This window comes from Nannospalax galili, unplaced genomic scaffold (assembly GCF_000622305.1).
Source record: "Nannospalax galili isolate Female #2095 unplaced genomic scaffold, S.galili_v1.0 scaffold397, whole genome shotgun sequence".
Lineage (NCBI taxonomy): Eukaryota > Metazoa > Chordata > Mammalia > Rodentia > Spalacidae > Nannospalax > Nannospalax galili.
In genome coordinates, this window is record NW_008341879.1 from 4,866,109 (window position 1) to 4,881,221 (window position 15,113).

Genomic DNA, 15,113 nt, shown 5'->3' on the forward strand with positions numbered 1-15,113 from the left:
CGGGGGGAGAGGTGCTTTAGGCTCATGGAGAAAACCCTTAAGAAATAGTAAAAGTAGCACCTTCACTGAAGAGGTCAGAAAAAACAAAAACTTACAGAGTTCACTGGAGAACTCTAAGAGAGAGCAGGATAGATGCAGTTTCTTGAGGCTCGAGAGATGGCTCAGCCTTTAAGAGCACATTCTGTTACCTGCACAGGACATAGGTTTGGTTCTCCAAAATTTGATGGCCTCTTCTGGCCTCTATGGGCTCCTGCACACACGTGGTACTCATACACTCATGCAGGTTCACCCACTGTACTGGATAGCTTTAGCTGTCAACTTGATACACCTGGTAGAGGGAGCCTCAATTGGGGAATTTCCTCCATTGGACTGGCCTGTGGCCATGTCTGTGGGCTATTTTCTTGATTTTTGAGTGATGTGGGAGGGCCCAGGCCACTGTGGGCGGTGCCACCCCTGGGCCGGTTGATATGTATTGTATAAGAAAGCAGGCTGAGTATGGGCCCGAGGAGAGCAAGTCGATAAGCAGCGTTCCTCCATGGCCTGTGCTTCAGCTCCTGCCTCCAGGTTCCTGCCCTGAGCTCCTACCTTGGGCTCCCTCAGTGATGAACCGTGACCCTGGAGATGTAAGCCAAATAAACCCTTTCCTCCCCAAGTTGATATGGGTCAGAGTATTTTGTCACCACAATTGAAGGCAAACTAGAACACCCATATACATATAAACTTAAAAAGAAATTTATATATAATTTTTTTTCTACCGCATTTCTTTTTAGACTACATAGTCCAAGCATTCACTTAGCTGTGTCTACCAATACCCAGTTCCTGAAGGCACATCTATCCAATGAAATCAATAGTTGAAAAAACAAAACAAAAACCCCAAATCTTATTTAGTACATTAATTTCATGGTTACAGAATTTTAGTACCTAAAATATCATTAAACAAAACACACATACAAGGAACTTCTATAAAGCAACTCTGTTGATGTTATAACAATGTACTGTTCTATACTTACTGTATCCCATATCTGGAGTTTTATTTGTTTCCCATCAATTGTTATCATTCGAGCACCAAACTCTACACCTGAATAGAACAGAAAATGATTTATTATGAACTGAAATATTCCACATTCAAGTATTAAAACAGAGAATGTTTATTTATAGGATATGTGATAAACAGATTAGCCTTAACAAATATAGTGCTCTCCTTAGAAAATATATAATGTAAGCCAGAGGTACTTTGAAAGCAGTCTATCTCTTAAACCAAATTATTATTGTCTAGAGAATGTTTTATCAGTGTGTAGATCAAAGTCAATATTGGCCAGGAGTGATGTCATGCCTGTAATCCCAGCAAGATCAGGAATTCAAGGCCAACCTTAGCTACATAGTGAGCCTGATGCCAGCTTGGGCTAAAAGAGATCCTGTTCCAAAAAACAAAAGAAGAAAAAGAAAAGATACCCACTTTATCATCTCTTATAGTTCCTTCAGCTGTGACCAGGAGGGTGAGACAGAAAGGTAACTTGTCCTCCTATGATATAAAGCTTGATATGGTTTTTAGTCTACATTCTATTCTATCCTTGGAGTACAGTCAATACCTAGAAACCAATGGTGATATTCATGTTTCTCAGGCTCAGAAATATCAGAGCTCTAGAGAAGAGATAAGGATTTACTAGAATAAAAAATGCAAAACTATAAAATGGTACTACATAAAATCATTAGATTTATGGCAAATGTACCTTTTCATATCAGTTCTGGTTACAGACATACACAAAAGCATCACCCATCAACAGTATGAAAGCACTTCAAGGAAGAGACGAATAGCCTTAGTACAGCAAAATGGTTTTATTTTGTTTTTACACTTATTTTTGTGTAAGTATATGTGACCTTAGGTATATGTCTGTGTGTGGATGCTTGAGTACCACAAGGTACTTATGGAGATCAGGGGACAACCTGGGGGAGTCAGGTTCTCTCCTTTCACAATGTGAGAGTCCTGGGGATTCAACTCATGTTGTCACGCCTAGCAGCAAATGTCTTCACTTTCTGAGTCATCTCAATGGCCCCAGAGAGATTTTTTTTTTTAAAGCTTTTACAATTTTATTAGAATTTTAAAGAAAAAGAAATCCTCAGGGCAGGTGAGCTGGTGATCTTGGCAGCTGCCTTGAGGAGGTGAATGGTGGGAAGAAAGAAAGACCTGAGGCCATGCAGGTTTAGAGCCTGAGTAGAAGGTCAGAATTCAGGGAAGCAGGGTCAACTCATAGATTATATGGCTGTAGCTAGGAAGTGACGTGTTGTCTCCCCCCGCCCCCCGTGGGATTACAAGCAGGAAAAAGTCACTATCTCATTAATGCACTAGGTATTCTGCCCATCTATTTAGCATAACCTGCCTTCCTAGGGGTGGTCCTATGACCAGATGATTGACCAGTTAAACTTACATAAAACAGAGGCGCTTGGGGTATTATATTCCCCACTGGCTCTGGGACATAAGTCAAATCTTTGACTTGTTTTGATTTTGAGGGTCATATTGGGTCCTTAGAACCCTAATTTTGATGGCATTTAGGCACCTCTTGATTTATCCCATTAGGCAACTTAGGAGGCAAGGACCCACTGTAAAGTCTAGGAGGAATATTACCAGAGACCCAGTAAAACTCAATTATACCTGAATTATTGGCATAAAAACAGCAGACCTCATCTAAGGCCATGTATGAGTCATCTTCCTTTAGGAACAGTAGGCCTATCTCAGGGAGATGGTTCTTAAACATACAAAAAATACTTGGCTTCACTAAAACAACAACAAAAATGATACATGAAGGATAATAACCAACTTTTGTTTTTCTGATCCACAAACTTCAAAAACAGTAAGCTAAAATAAAGGCCATGGTAAAGAGAAATGGGTTCTTTAGTACACTGATGAGAAATACACATCGATGTATTTAGCGTGAGATGTCTATTTGACATCCAAGATCCTGTTAAAATGCAGGTATGATTCAGAGATTCTTTAATAAGTTTCCATATTATATCAATGCTGTTAGTTCAGGCTTTCATATGGATTTTCAATAGAATTGTGTCTATGAGGATATTTGTAAATGGCTGCTTTGGTTTATCTAACAATTCTCACTGAGACAAGGATAAATAATACCTGACAGTTTTCCCTAACCTTTTCAAGATACTTTTCCTCTTTTCTATCATTTAATACTTTAAAAAAAGGTATCAGATTTCTCAGTCCTGTAGTTTCAGATGTTTGTAGCATGCCTGACGCAGGTGTTAGGATCAGAACTCTGATCTTCACAATTGTACAGTATATGCTCTCACTGCTGAACCACCTCTCCAGTCCTCTATCATTTAATACTTTCTTAGTCAAGATCTAAGCTTAAATTTGTCACCATCTACTCCTCAGTAAAGGCAAGTGTGCAACAGAGTAAAAATACTATCTTAGCAAATATTCCAATCCACTGGATATAGTTTCCCTGAATATACAACAGGTAAAAGTTGGAACAAGTTACATTCATCCTGATTGTAAATGAAGACGTTTTAAAGCACGACCTGCTCATTTTTTACCAACTAAGTTGGTGCTAGGCATCACAGAGGCTCAGTTCATCTACTTTGGCTGCAGCATTTCCCCACCCACCTTTTCTGTCAATAAGAATTTCTTATAAGCAAAGGCATATGTGGTGGTTTGCATGAGAAGTGACCCCACAGGTTCAATATTTGAACACTGGGTATATGGTCCCCAGATGGTAGTGCTGTTTGTGGTGGCCATGGAATCCTAAGGACTCTTGGCTTTGCGGGAGGAAGCATATCATTTGGGGCAGGCTTTGAGAGTTCAAAGCCTAGTCCCACTTGCAGTCTGCTCTCTCTGCTTCCTGCTCCAGCTGCCTCTTGCCATGCTTCTCCCACCATGATGAACTCTTATCCCTCTGGAACCAAAAGCCCAAATAAACTCTTCCTTTTATAAGTTATTTTGGTCAGGGTATTTTATCACAGCAACAGAAAACTAACTAATACAGTATACTAATTTTATTTCTTATAACTGGGAGCTAGTTAGGGGTACAGACAATTGTTTAAAAAATAACAAATAAGCATCAATGTCAAGCCAGTAGCATCCAGTGAGGAGGTCTGAGGAATAAAAAAACACTTGTTATTCAGGGGGGCACAAGCAGCTAATCCCTGATGGGACATACTATCTTTACATGTTAGGAGAGAAAGAGAGAAGGTGAACTGAGAGCAAACATGATTTTGGGAGTCTGTGGTTTACAGAGTACAGAACTGACCACTGCAATAGAGATAAATTAAAAACATGAAAACTAGGTAGGGTAGTTAGTTAATTACTAGGAAAACTATTCATCTAAATTACCATCCACCACTATTGATTTGGTAAGACAGACAAAATAACTCTGGGCCCATGGTCTGAGCTGACAAAACAAAGGTTAATAACGATCTGAACCAAATTGAGGCAGTGAATGTTCTTTCTCATAGAACTTAGATTTGAGTTTAAGAAAGCTAATATCCTGAATGTGGTATCACTTTGGAGCTGTTCATAAGGACTACTTCCCACCATGGAGACACAGAAATAAAAAACATTGGCTAATAGGCAGAGAAAAATGAAGCCAGCATGAGGGAAGAATGTGAGGTGGAGAGGCAGAATTCTGCATTTCCTTCTCAAAAGCTTTAAGCTTGACTTCCAAGCTGACCTCAGTTTCTGTGGGACATAAACACTTAAAATAATAAAGTCTCCTTTTGCTTAAACTGAGTTAGGTAGATCTGCTTACTTAAAAATCAAATGTGAAAAATCTCAGTGCCAGGTATGGATATTTCCTTATGAGATACTGGCTGGGATGGGGGTCCCAGAAGCTCCCCAAACAATACAGGCTATTGTCATTGCTCACAGCTGCCCACCAATGGTAACCTCTATTGCTAAAGACACCACATACTTTGGTCATGGGACATGAAGAAATCAAGTTGGAATTTACTCAGAAGCTTCCTCCCTGCTGGCTAACTTTCTGGTGCTATAGGCTGGAGGAGGGGGTGAATGCTGGGGAGAGTCATCAATACTTTTACCCAGCTATGAACCCTGAGAGCTACAAAAACAACTGGCCTGGCAAGATACACCCATTGTTGCAATAGTGGCAAGAATGTTTTGTGGGTAATCAACTGCTTTCAGATTGCATTTAAGGCCCACTCCACAGGAGGGAACTCATGCCTGGTACTATAAATCTGGCCAAGAACCCATGGCTGAGGAGGTCACAGGCCCTAAGAGAGAACATACTACTGTTTTACTAAAAGAACATTGATCCACACTGCCTCTAAACACTTATTTTTATAGCCATAGCACTGTGCCGCTCCCAGCCACCCCTCATCAGAAAAGCTTCCTTGTTTCGATGGACAGAGACTCACAACTGGTCAAAATGCATAGAATAAGTGATTGCAGAGTGATTGGCCCTAAGTGGGACATCTGTATCACAGCCCCATACAAGCCTCAGGGAACACTGTAGAAGTGGGGGCAGGAAAGATTGCAAGAGCCAAAAATTGGAGAGGACTGCTTTGACACAGTGCCTTCTGGACGTGACACAACCAAGGCACTTATGAACCCTCTAGAGCTATGGCTACAAGATTGGGCCCAGCAATATTTCACCACAGAAGGGGAAGGACTCAGGAGGCCCCACCCCTCCCCGGAGCACTACTGACAGTCCATGGTGGCTGGGAGAAGGTGTATTACTTTCTTCAGTGGTGTAGCCACTGATAAGTTACCTGGGTGCCAGTAAATAACTTCTACCCTCCTTACTAAGCAACCCTATTTAAATCAAGTGGTCACACAATAAAAAAGATATGAAGTAGGGGGTACCTGTTGGGAAGAAGGTTTTCAACAGGAGGAGGGGGATAAGACACAGTTGAAAGGGACTAAAATTTATTACATACATGTATAAAGCTATCAAAGAATAAAAAACAAATTAAAAATGGGGGAAAAACCCCCAACTTGTTAAAATCAGATAGGAAGAAGGAAGATGTATCAGTCAGGATCCTATCCAAAGAAACAGAATCCTCACTGAAGTATTTAAGTCATGAGTACAACAAAGAAAGAGCTAAGAAACTCAAGAAAAGATGGGGACTCAGTCTAGAGATTAGCCATAGCAGGAAGCTGCTAGCATCTCATGACTAGAGAACACAGGGAGGGACTACGGTTAGCAGAACTCAGGAGCCACACAACCAGTGGGCCTGCCATGCATGGGGCAGGAGCTGGAGTAATGGAGAACAGTCAGTCCAGGCTAAAGTGAAGTAGAAAAAGACTCCTGACTTCTCTTTCCTTTTAGCCTTGGATTTCCCAATTGCCACCAGACAACCAAGAGTTAAGCCAGTTGGCAGCTATATGAATTACTTTTTGAACAACTTTCTTTTTTTTTTTTTTTTGGTTTTTTTGAGAAAGGATCTCCCTGTAACCCCAGCTGTCCTGGAACTCACTTATGTAGAACAGGCTGGCCTCAGTCTAACAGAGATCTGCCTGACTTTGCCTTCTGGGTGCTGGGATTAAAGACATGTGCCACCATGCTCGACTTACTTTTATTTTGTATATGAGTGTTCTGTCTTTGTGTGAGTTTGTTCCCCCATGCATGCAGTGCCCACAGAGGCCAGAAGAGGATATCAGTTCACTTGGAACTGGAGTTATGAGTGGTTGTTAGCTGCTGTGTTGTGTGGTTGCTGGGAACTGAACCTGGTTCCTGCTGTGTTCAGAAATCATACTTGGTGTGTTCTCAGTCCTTTAGAGTTATTTCTATCTGCGGAGCCATCTCTCTAGTCTCCTCATACAGCAAATTTCAGTGCTGCAAAAACCACAATTGCTTTTGCACCAACCTAAATATTAATATGATTGTGTGATTTTAGTTGCTAGTCACATAGATTGCTGCATTTATTTCTGTATGTTATGCTAACCTTGCATTCCTAGGACAGACCAAGTTGCTGAAGGTCTGTAATAATTCTTATTTACTACTGGATTCAACTTGCTGTCCTGTGACGGATTTATGGATCTGTGTTCATAATGAGTGATACTGTTAATGGACTGTGGCTTTTTTGTGATGTCTTTGGTTTGGTATCAGAGCAGTACTGGCCCCATGGGACAAGTGTACAAGTATTTCTTTTCTATTTCTGGTAAGATTGTATGAAGAGTTAATATCTCCCTTAAATTTTTGGGAATCCATGCAGTCCTGGCTTTTCTTGGTACAAATTTTTTTGGGCAGGTGGCCTGTTATATAATTCATTTTTGAACAACTTTCTTTTTTTTTTTTTTTTGGTCTTTTTGAGAGAGGATCTCCCTGTAGCACCATCTGGCCTTGAACTCACAGAGATCCACCTGGCTCTGCCTCCTGAGTGCTGGGATTAAAGGCGTGCGTCACCACGCCTGGCCTTGAACAACTTTCTTTAGACTACTCCTCTATCTCTTCTCCCAAGAATAGCAGATGCCAATTTCTGACAGCAGACACAGGTCCATTCTCTCGATGTGGCTGCAACAACTTAGAAATTTATGAGTAAGATACAATGAAAAGAAAATACATTTTAAATTACTACTTTATATTTAAAAACAAGAGTTTGGCTAGTTGTCTAGGACTTACTCATTCCTAAAATTGGCTACCAAGATTCCAAATCTATTAAGCAAAGAAAAGATTTTTCAAAAAAGAGTATCTTTTATTCTTTGATAATTTCCATATATGTAAGCAATGCATCTTGCCCGTAACCACACAAACTTCCCCTCCCATTCCCCAATATGCCCCCCCTTCCCCATATGCCCTCTCCTTATTTTTTTTTACAAACCACTGAGTCCAATTAGTGCTGCCCGTTGGAATGCTGACCAAATTTGTTGGCTTGATCTTGTGCAGGTTATCATAGCTGCACTGAATTCATGAGTGAATGGGTCATGTTAAAGATACGGTTTCCCAGCAGTCCTCCCCATCTTCCAGCTCTTACATTCTCTCTATCCACTCTTTCACCAAAGTCTTGGAGGAGGGTTGAAATGGATAGCCCATTTAGAGCTGAGCACTCAATAGTCTCAGCACTTTGACCAGTTATGAGTCTCTGCATTAATTGCTGCCCACTGCAGAGAAACTTCTCTGGCCAAGGTTGAGGACAGACTAATTTACATGCATAAATATAAATATTTAGAAGGCAATTTGACAACATGTCCATTTAGCAAGACAACAGAAATAGGTTCCCCCTTTGGGCCTATGACCTTCCTATAGCTATGGACTTTTGACTAAGTTTATAGTACTAGTCATGAATTCTCCCTGTGGAGCAGGTGTCACGTCCAATCAGAAAGTTGGTAATAGTCACACCACTATTGTACCAGTGGTCATATCTTGTCCAGCAGGTCAGTATTATAGCATGCAGTGTTCACTGCTGGGTAACAAACAACATTGATGCCTTTTCTCCCCCAGGACTGCACAGCATCTTCTAGTACCATGAAAGCCAGTCAGCAGGGAAGAAGTTTTTAGGTCAGTTCCACTTTGATTTCTTTAAGTCCCACAAATGAAGTGCACCATGTCTTAAGTACTAAGGTCTGATTAATGACTCATAGGGAGGTATCCTATGCTTGGCACTGAAATTTTCATTTAATCACCTATGACTTCTGAGGGAAGCATTAGGTACCCATACAGGGTACCAATGTTCAAGCTCCAGTTTTGAAAAAAAAAGAAAAAAAAAAATAGCTTATCAAAGTAGTGGGTTTCCACAAAGGTTTTTCATATATCCTTTGTTTATTTAACTCATCTTGCCACTCCTCCTTTGGTTTTGTTTTTTTAAGACAGGGTCTCATGCCACCTGGGCTAGCCTCAAACTCTATGCAGCTAAGGCTGGCCTTGAAGTCCTAGATCTTCCTGTTTTTATGACCCAAGTGCTGGGATTACAGGCATGCTGTAGCACATCTGGCTCAACTTTAGTTGTTAATAAAAGAGTCCAATATATCCAAAGTACATGAGATATGGTGATATGGTTGAAACAGCTATAGGTTAAAATCTTATTCAAAAGTGCTATCTTTGATTTACTATTTTAAAAATAAAAGATGTAACATTCAACATTCTATAAATGATAAATTAATAAAATCAACAAAATTAAGAGACTGGGTATAATCCTAGCACTCAGGAAGTAGAGGCAGAAGGATTACAAATTCAAGGCCAGCCTGGACTACACAGAGTTTTCAGTCAACATAGTAGGCAACATAGTGAGACCTAGCTCAAAAAGCAAACAAGCAAAAAACAACAAACAATAATGGAACAAACAGGGCTGGAGAGATGGCTCAGTGGTTAAGAACACTGACTGTTCTTGCAGAAGACCTGGGTTCAAATCCCAGCACCCACATGGCAGCTAACAACTGTCCATAACTCCAGTTCCAGGGGATCTGACAGCCTCTTCTGTTCTCCGTGGACACTGCATGACACGGGTGCACTTACCTACCTGCAAGCATAATACTCATACACATAAAATAAAAATAATAAATAAAATATTTAAAAAAATGGAACAAACAATCACACCTCCCAGCCCGAAATAAACAGTTAGTGACTGAGTTTCATTTAGCAAAATAATGAGAATTCCAATTACCCTCCCCCCTCACACTTGTTGTTTGGCAGGCTGCAACATAAAAAAAAAAATTCAGCCAAATTCCTTATCCATTAGGATGGATACACACACACACAATTTATTTAAAAAATTTTTTAGAGAGGTCTGGCTACGATGTGAGCCTGGCTGGCCTAGAACTCACTGTGACAACCAGGTTGGCCTTGAACTTGTAGTGATCCTCCTGCCTCTGCCTCCCAAGTACTTTGATTGCAGACAGGCCACCATGTGAGGTTTTATGATAAATAATATTCCAATAAACTGTGACTACCTAAAATTTTTAGTTTTTTCCATTAATTTTTTTTTTTTTTTTTTTTTTTTTTTTGGTCTTTTTGAGACAGGGTCTCCCTGTAGCCCCAGCTGTCCTGGAACTCACTATGTAGACCAGGCTGGCCTTTAGAGATCTGCCTGCCTCTGCCTCCTGAGTGCTGGAATTAAAGGTGTGTGCCACCACACCCGGCCCCATTAATTTTTAAATATCATTGCACGCTGATAAACATCAGTAATAGTATTACTATTACTTACATAGCAATAGTAATACTATCTAAGATAATAACAGCTAAGGCAGACTGAATTTGTTACTAGTGACTATCTTATTTAGTTTCCATAGTTGGCTGATGGTGGTTTCTCTTTGTTGGTAATTATAGGGAAGTCTGCAGTACTTGCCATGCTGCAGGCGCTGTTCCAGTGCTTTAAGCTTTTTCTCTCACTTCTCACAGTAACTGTGGGATTGGTACTGTTGTTCTCACTGTATGGATAGAAGCTGAGATATGGAGGGGAAGCAGCCTGCCCAGATGGTTACTGACAGAGACTTCAATTTCCAGCAAGCTTCAGGATGCCATACTGTCTCTTAATAGTATGATTCATCATAGAACATAACTGAAATCTTAACTATTAATACCTTACATTCTACATATACAACTTACACTTATGAAAAATTGGCTAACATTTATTTTCACTATACATACATATCTAAAAAGTAATGGAGACTAAATTCTGCTCCAAACCAAACACAGTCACTATTTAATAAATGGATATTCTAGCATACTACATTGAAGCTGTTCAAAACTTATCTTTTTTTCTTTTATAAAACTTACCAATTGTGAGGTCATGCACTGGCTGAAACCTCTTGTCTGTAAACTGTAGCAATAAGCACGACTTACCAACACCTGGAAATAAAAAAAAAAAAAATGAATAAAGAGTAAGAGAAAAAAATCATGGAAATTAAGAATCACTGTACAGAAAAGCATGTAAGGGTGGCAGTGGGCTTTGGTGTTCTGAAAAATCAATCACTGTCTGTAGTGCTCACATTCTTAAAATAACCCTTTTGCCCTTTCTTACCCATTTAGACTCCTAGATTAGTAACCAGGTCTCAGCAGCCATACCAGAGAACCATCAGAAAGCTTTCATGCACTGTCCCGTATTTCTTTGGTTTTTCAAGACAGTGTCAACTCCGTAACCTAGGTTAATTTTGAATTTAATGAGCTACAGCTCAGGTTGACCTTAAATTCTTGGTGATCCACCTGCTTTAGCCTCCCCAGTGCTGGGACTGCACTACCACACCTAACACTTCATTTCTTGGTATTAACAGTGAAAACATTTAAAGAGTACTAATTCTGGGGGCTGGAACCATGGCTCAGCAGTTAAGAACACTGGCTGCTCATGTAGAGGATTTGGGTTTGGTTCCTAGAACTCACATAGTGGCTAACCCCTGACTGTAACTCCAATTCTCGGGGCTCTTTTGTAGTTTAGTTTGTCACATTTCCCTGTAAAAAAACAAACGGATGTGCCAAGAGTAAGTGCTCTGGATCTACATTTCTGGGAAAAGTTGCTTGCTTTGTTTTCTTGCTAACATGTTTCATAAGCAACTGTAATCTGAATTGCATTTCACTCTACTAAAACTGACCTCATTAGGTCATGAATAAATTCTACATTCTTAAATTCAAAGGAAAAATGTCTATATTCACGCTACTTGCCCTCTAAGGGATCTAGGTATGGAACACTATACCTCCTTCCTCTTTATTTTCAGGTTTCCTAAGAAACATTTCCTCAACCTTACACATGACTAATTCTGCTAGGTAGCACCCAGTACTTCTCCAAACACTATGAACAATTTAAAAATGAAATTATATGTTTTTTTTTTTAAATCTACTTATTTATTTTATGTGTGCCCGAGTGAGTTCATGTGTGTGCAGATGCCTGTGCAGGTAAGAAGTGGGTGTCAAAACTCACAGAACTGTAGTTACAAGCTGTTGTGAGCTTGATATGGGTGCTGGGAACCAAACTTGGGTCCTCCGCAAGAGCAGCAAGTGCTCTCAACTACTGAGCCATCTTTCCAGTTCCTCATTCATTCATTCATTCATTCATTCAATGTGTGTGTGTGCTCACCCACAGACACACAGGAAAACGTGGAGGTTAGTGGACAACTTGTGGGAGTTGGTTCTCTTCTTCATGTGGATCCCAGTGACTGACCTCAGTTCATCAGGCTTGGTGGCAAGTATCTTTACCTGCTGAGTCATTGTACCAGCCCTCTAAAGTAAGACTAAGAATGTAGAGTGTATTTTTCAGGTGCTGGGGATCAAACCCAGACTCATATATGCTAGACGACTGAGCAATATTCCCCTCCAACCTCATTTCCCACTTAAGAGTTTTTCTGAATAACTGATACTTAGGCTGTTTAATGTCTTCTAGATTATGAACCCAATGAGAAAAGGGGTTATAAATGTCTTCATCTTTGGTGTTTATTGTCATAATTTTACTGAATGACTGTTTTTAGTATTCAGTAACAAACTCAAGATCTCTTGTAAATATATAATCTATCTTAGGAAATACTTTATTTGCTCAAAATTTTCTTATGAATGATTTAAGATTTTAGCTGGGAAAAACAACAAAAAAACCCCAAAAAACCTGGAGAGTCAGATGTGATGGCTCACATCTAAAACCAGCACTAGGAGGGTGAGATAGGAAGATTTTTTAATTTGAGGCTAACCTCAATACAGTAAGAACCCTGTCTTTAAAAAAATAGGAAAAGAAAAAAATAATCATCGGAGAGTTTAGAAATGGTTTAAGTGACAGAAGAGCCTGAGAACTTCTTCCCAATGTACAGAGCAGGCACCACTAACTTAATAGCTGATCTTTCTCAGCCTAAGTTCTGGTTAGCACACTTAGACTTTGGAGGGCAGCTCATGACTACACCACTAACGTGCACAAAGATGCTTACTTTTTGGCTCCTCACTTTCATGACTCTACAGTCTTTCTTCAGATAATTATGCAAGTTATTTTTCCATGTACAGAATATATGGAAGTTTCATGAGAGTATTTTCCAGGTTTCCCTAGCTACAAATATATAGACCGTTTTTTTGTACGGCTGGTTTTATTTGTTGAAAAGAAACTGCAACTTCAAATAATGTGATCTCAGAGTTTCCTTTCTTTTATGTTGCAGAAGGCTAAAAGTCAAACTTAGCAGATTTTTAACTCTTTGCAATTCATAGTTGTCTTTTACTATTTTAATTCTAGGTAAACTTGTTTTCAAAATTCTGGGTGTCTGGCTCATACTCACCAATGCTTTTCCAAATTGCCAAATCAAATAACCAGACTTCCCCTCTTCCACTTCATCTTATTTGCCCCACAAACAGGATCTATTTGGGTCCATATCCAAACCTAGGAAATTTGCTGGTCTGCAATCTCCTTGAGAATAACCTCCTCTGGCTTTGTCAAGCTGTAACCATGTCCCCGATGTATTTATTCTGTGACAACTGCTTTTCTTCCTCCCAAGGAACTCTGAAAGACAAGGGTTATCCCCACCGTTCTACCTTCAGTTACATTTTTTTAAACTCAGGATCTCTTGTATCCTAGGTTGGCCTTGAATTTCTATATAGCTGAGGATGGTCTCTTGGCTCCTCCTGCCTCTATCTCCCAAGTACACAAAACCATGCCTGATTTTAGGGTTATTATTTTAAAAATTTAAATCCAAGACCAATCTAGTTCCATAACTTTAATCTACTTCTACAACACAGTGTGGTAGTGCATGCCTATAAACCTCTGAGTTTTAGGCCAGCTAGGGCTGTCTTTAAAACAAACACCCAACTAACCAACCAACCAACCAAATAAAAAAACAGAACAAAACCAAAATCTTATCTCTTTTTTGTGTTATGTGTCCAAGTTTATACAAGTGCACATGGGTGCACGTGTACCTGGTGAGAATGTGTGTGTGGAGGCCAGAGGCCAATGTCAATGTCTTCTGAAAGAGCTCTCCACCTTGTTTCTTGAGATGGTCTTTAACTGAACCTGGAGTTCATCCATTTGGCTAGGTAGTCAATGAATTGCCTCCAGCACTGAGGTCACAGACACATACATGTCTGCCTTTTTAACTTGGGTGCTAGGGATCCAAACTCAGGTTCTCATACTTACACAACAACATTTAACCAAATGAACCAGCCTTCAACAAAACTATTTCTATACATCATTAAGTAATTACCAAATCCATGTCTCTAGCCTAGATACTACCTTTATTCCAACTCTTTTCAAGAACCTGTTAAACAGTTCTATATGGCCTGAAACTCAAATTTGATTTTTCATTTTCCTGCCTACTATCCTAAGAATGAACACTGCCCACTCAACCCAGGGCAAAAGAGTGTAATTTAGTTTCTCTGGTATTACCTAATCTCCATACTTGCTTCCCTAGGTTGTTTGTTTCTATGGTGCTGGGAATGGAATCGAGGGCCTTTTTTTGCCAGTCACTCTACCATGGAACTAAGCCATAGCTCTTCAGAATTGTTTCCCAATGGATCACCCTAATGAGGAAACTCAGAATCATCTTAAATTTCTCCTTTTATCATTACTTTTATCAACTTTTTTCTGAAATATCTTCATGAATTCCAAGCTCTCTTCCCTCAATCTTCGGGGCTCTAGTCAATTAGACATCCAAGTATAAAGCTGAGGGCAAAAGGGTGTTTGGAATGAAGATACAACTTTGAGGTTTGTCAGCATGGGTTGGTATTCAAAGCCACAGAAGAAAAGAACAAAGGAAAAAAAAGACCAAGACAAAGCACATGTTTGTTTCTAACCACAGATTTAAAAAGAAGAATGATTTGAGTAAATATTGACACAATTCAGAACCTTTTCTTTTTAAAATGAAGAAGGTGAAAAGCCAGGATTTCACTAGACCTTTACAAAACTTTCAAGAGGAATCCCTTTGGTAACCCAGGGTCTAATCACATCTACCACTGAGCACTTCAGTCTCAGGCCTAGGTATCTATTTTTTGCCTGTTCCTTGTTATTTTTCTAAATAGGAACAGAAAAATTGAAGAAAAGTCGACAACCTAGTTAATTTTTTTTAACTGCTTAAATCCAGTGGAGGGCCTCAACATAGTTGCCTATTATCACAAATTAGGCAGTTGCATTTCCCACATTTGGGGAGATGCAGGGGTCAGCACATCCCAAGTGAAATGGATGAGCCTCACCCTGAGAAAATCACCTTCTGGATCATGATATCTCCTCTGCCAGGTATCACTTTAGGTTTTTTTTTT

General features: G+C 39.8%; 1 protein-coding gene and 1 pseudogene across 1 annotated transcript in view; both read right to left on the reverse strand.

The window, feature by feature from the left end:
• Rab2a (RAB2A, member RAS oncogene family) overlaps positions 1–15,113 on the reverse strand; it is a 90,773-nt gene that overhangs the window by 44,526 nt on the left and 31,134 nt on the right. Inside the window, exons 2-3 of the mRNA XM_008837592.2 lie at positions 10,683–10,754; positions 1,011–1,078 (exon numbers count right to left, since the gene is read on the reverse strand). Of these exons, the coding sequence (XP_008835814.1) occupies positions 1,011–1,078; positions 10,683–10,754 (140 nt within the window). The remainder of the gene's footprint in view (positions 1–1,010; positions 1,079–10,682; positions 10,755–15,113) is intronic.
• On the reverse strand, positions 14,941–15,094 carry LOC115071140 (annotated as a pseudogene).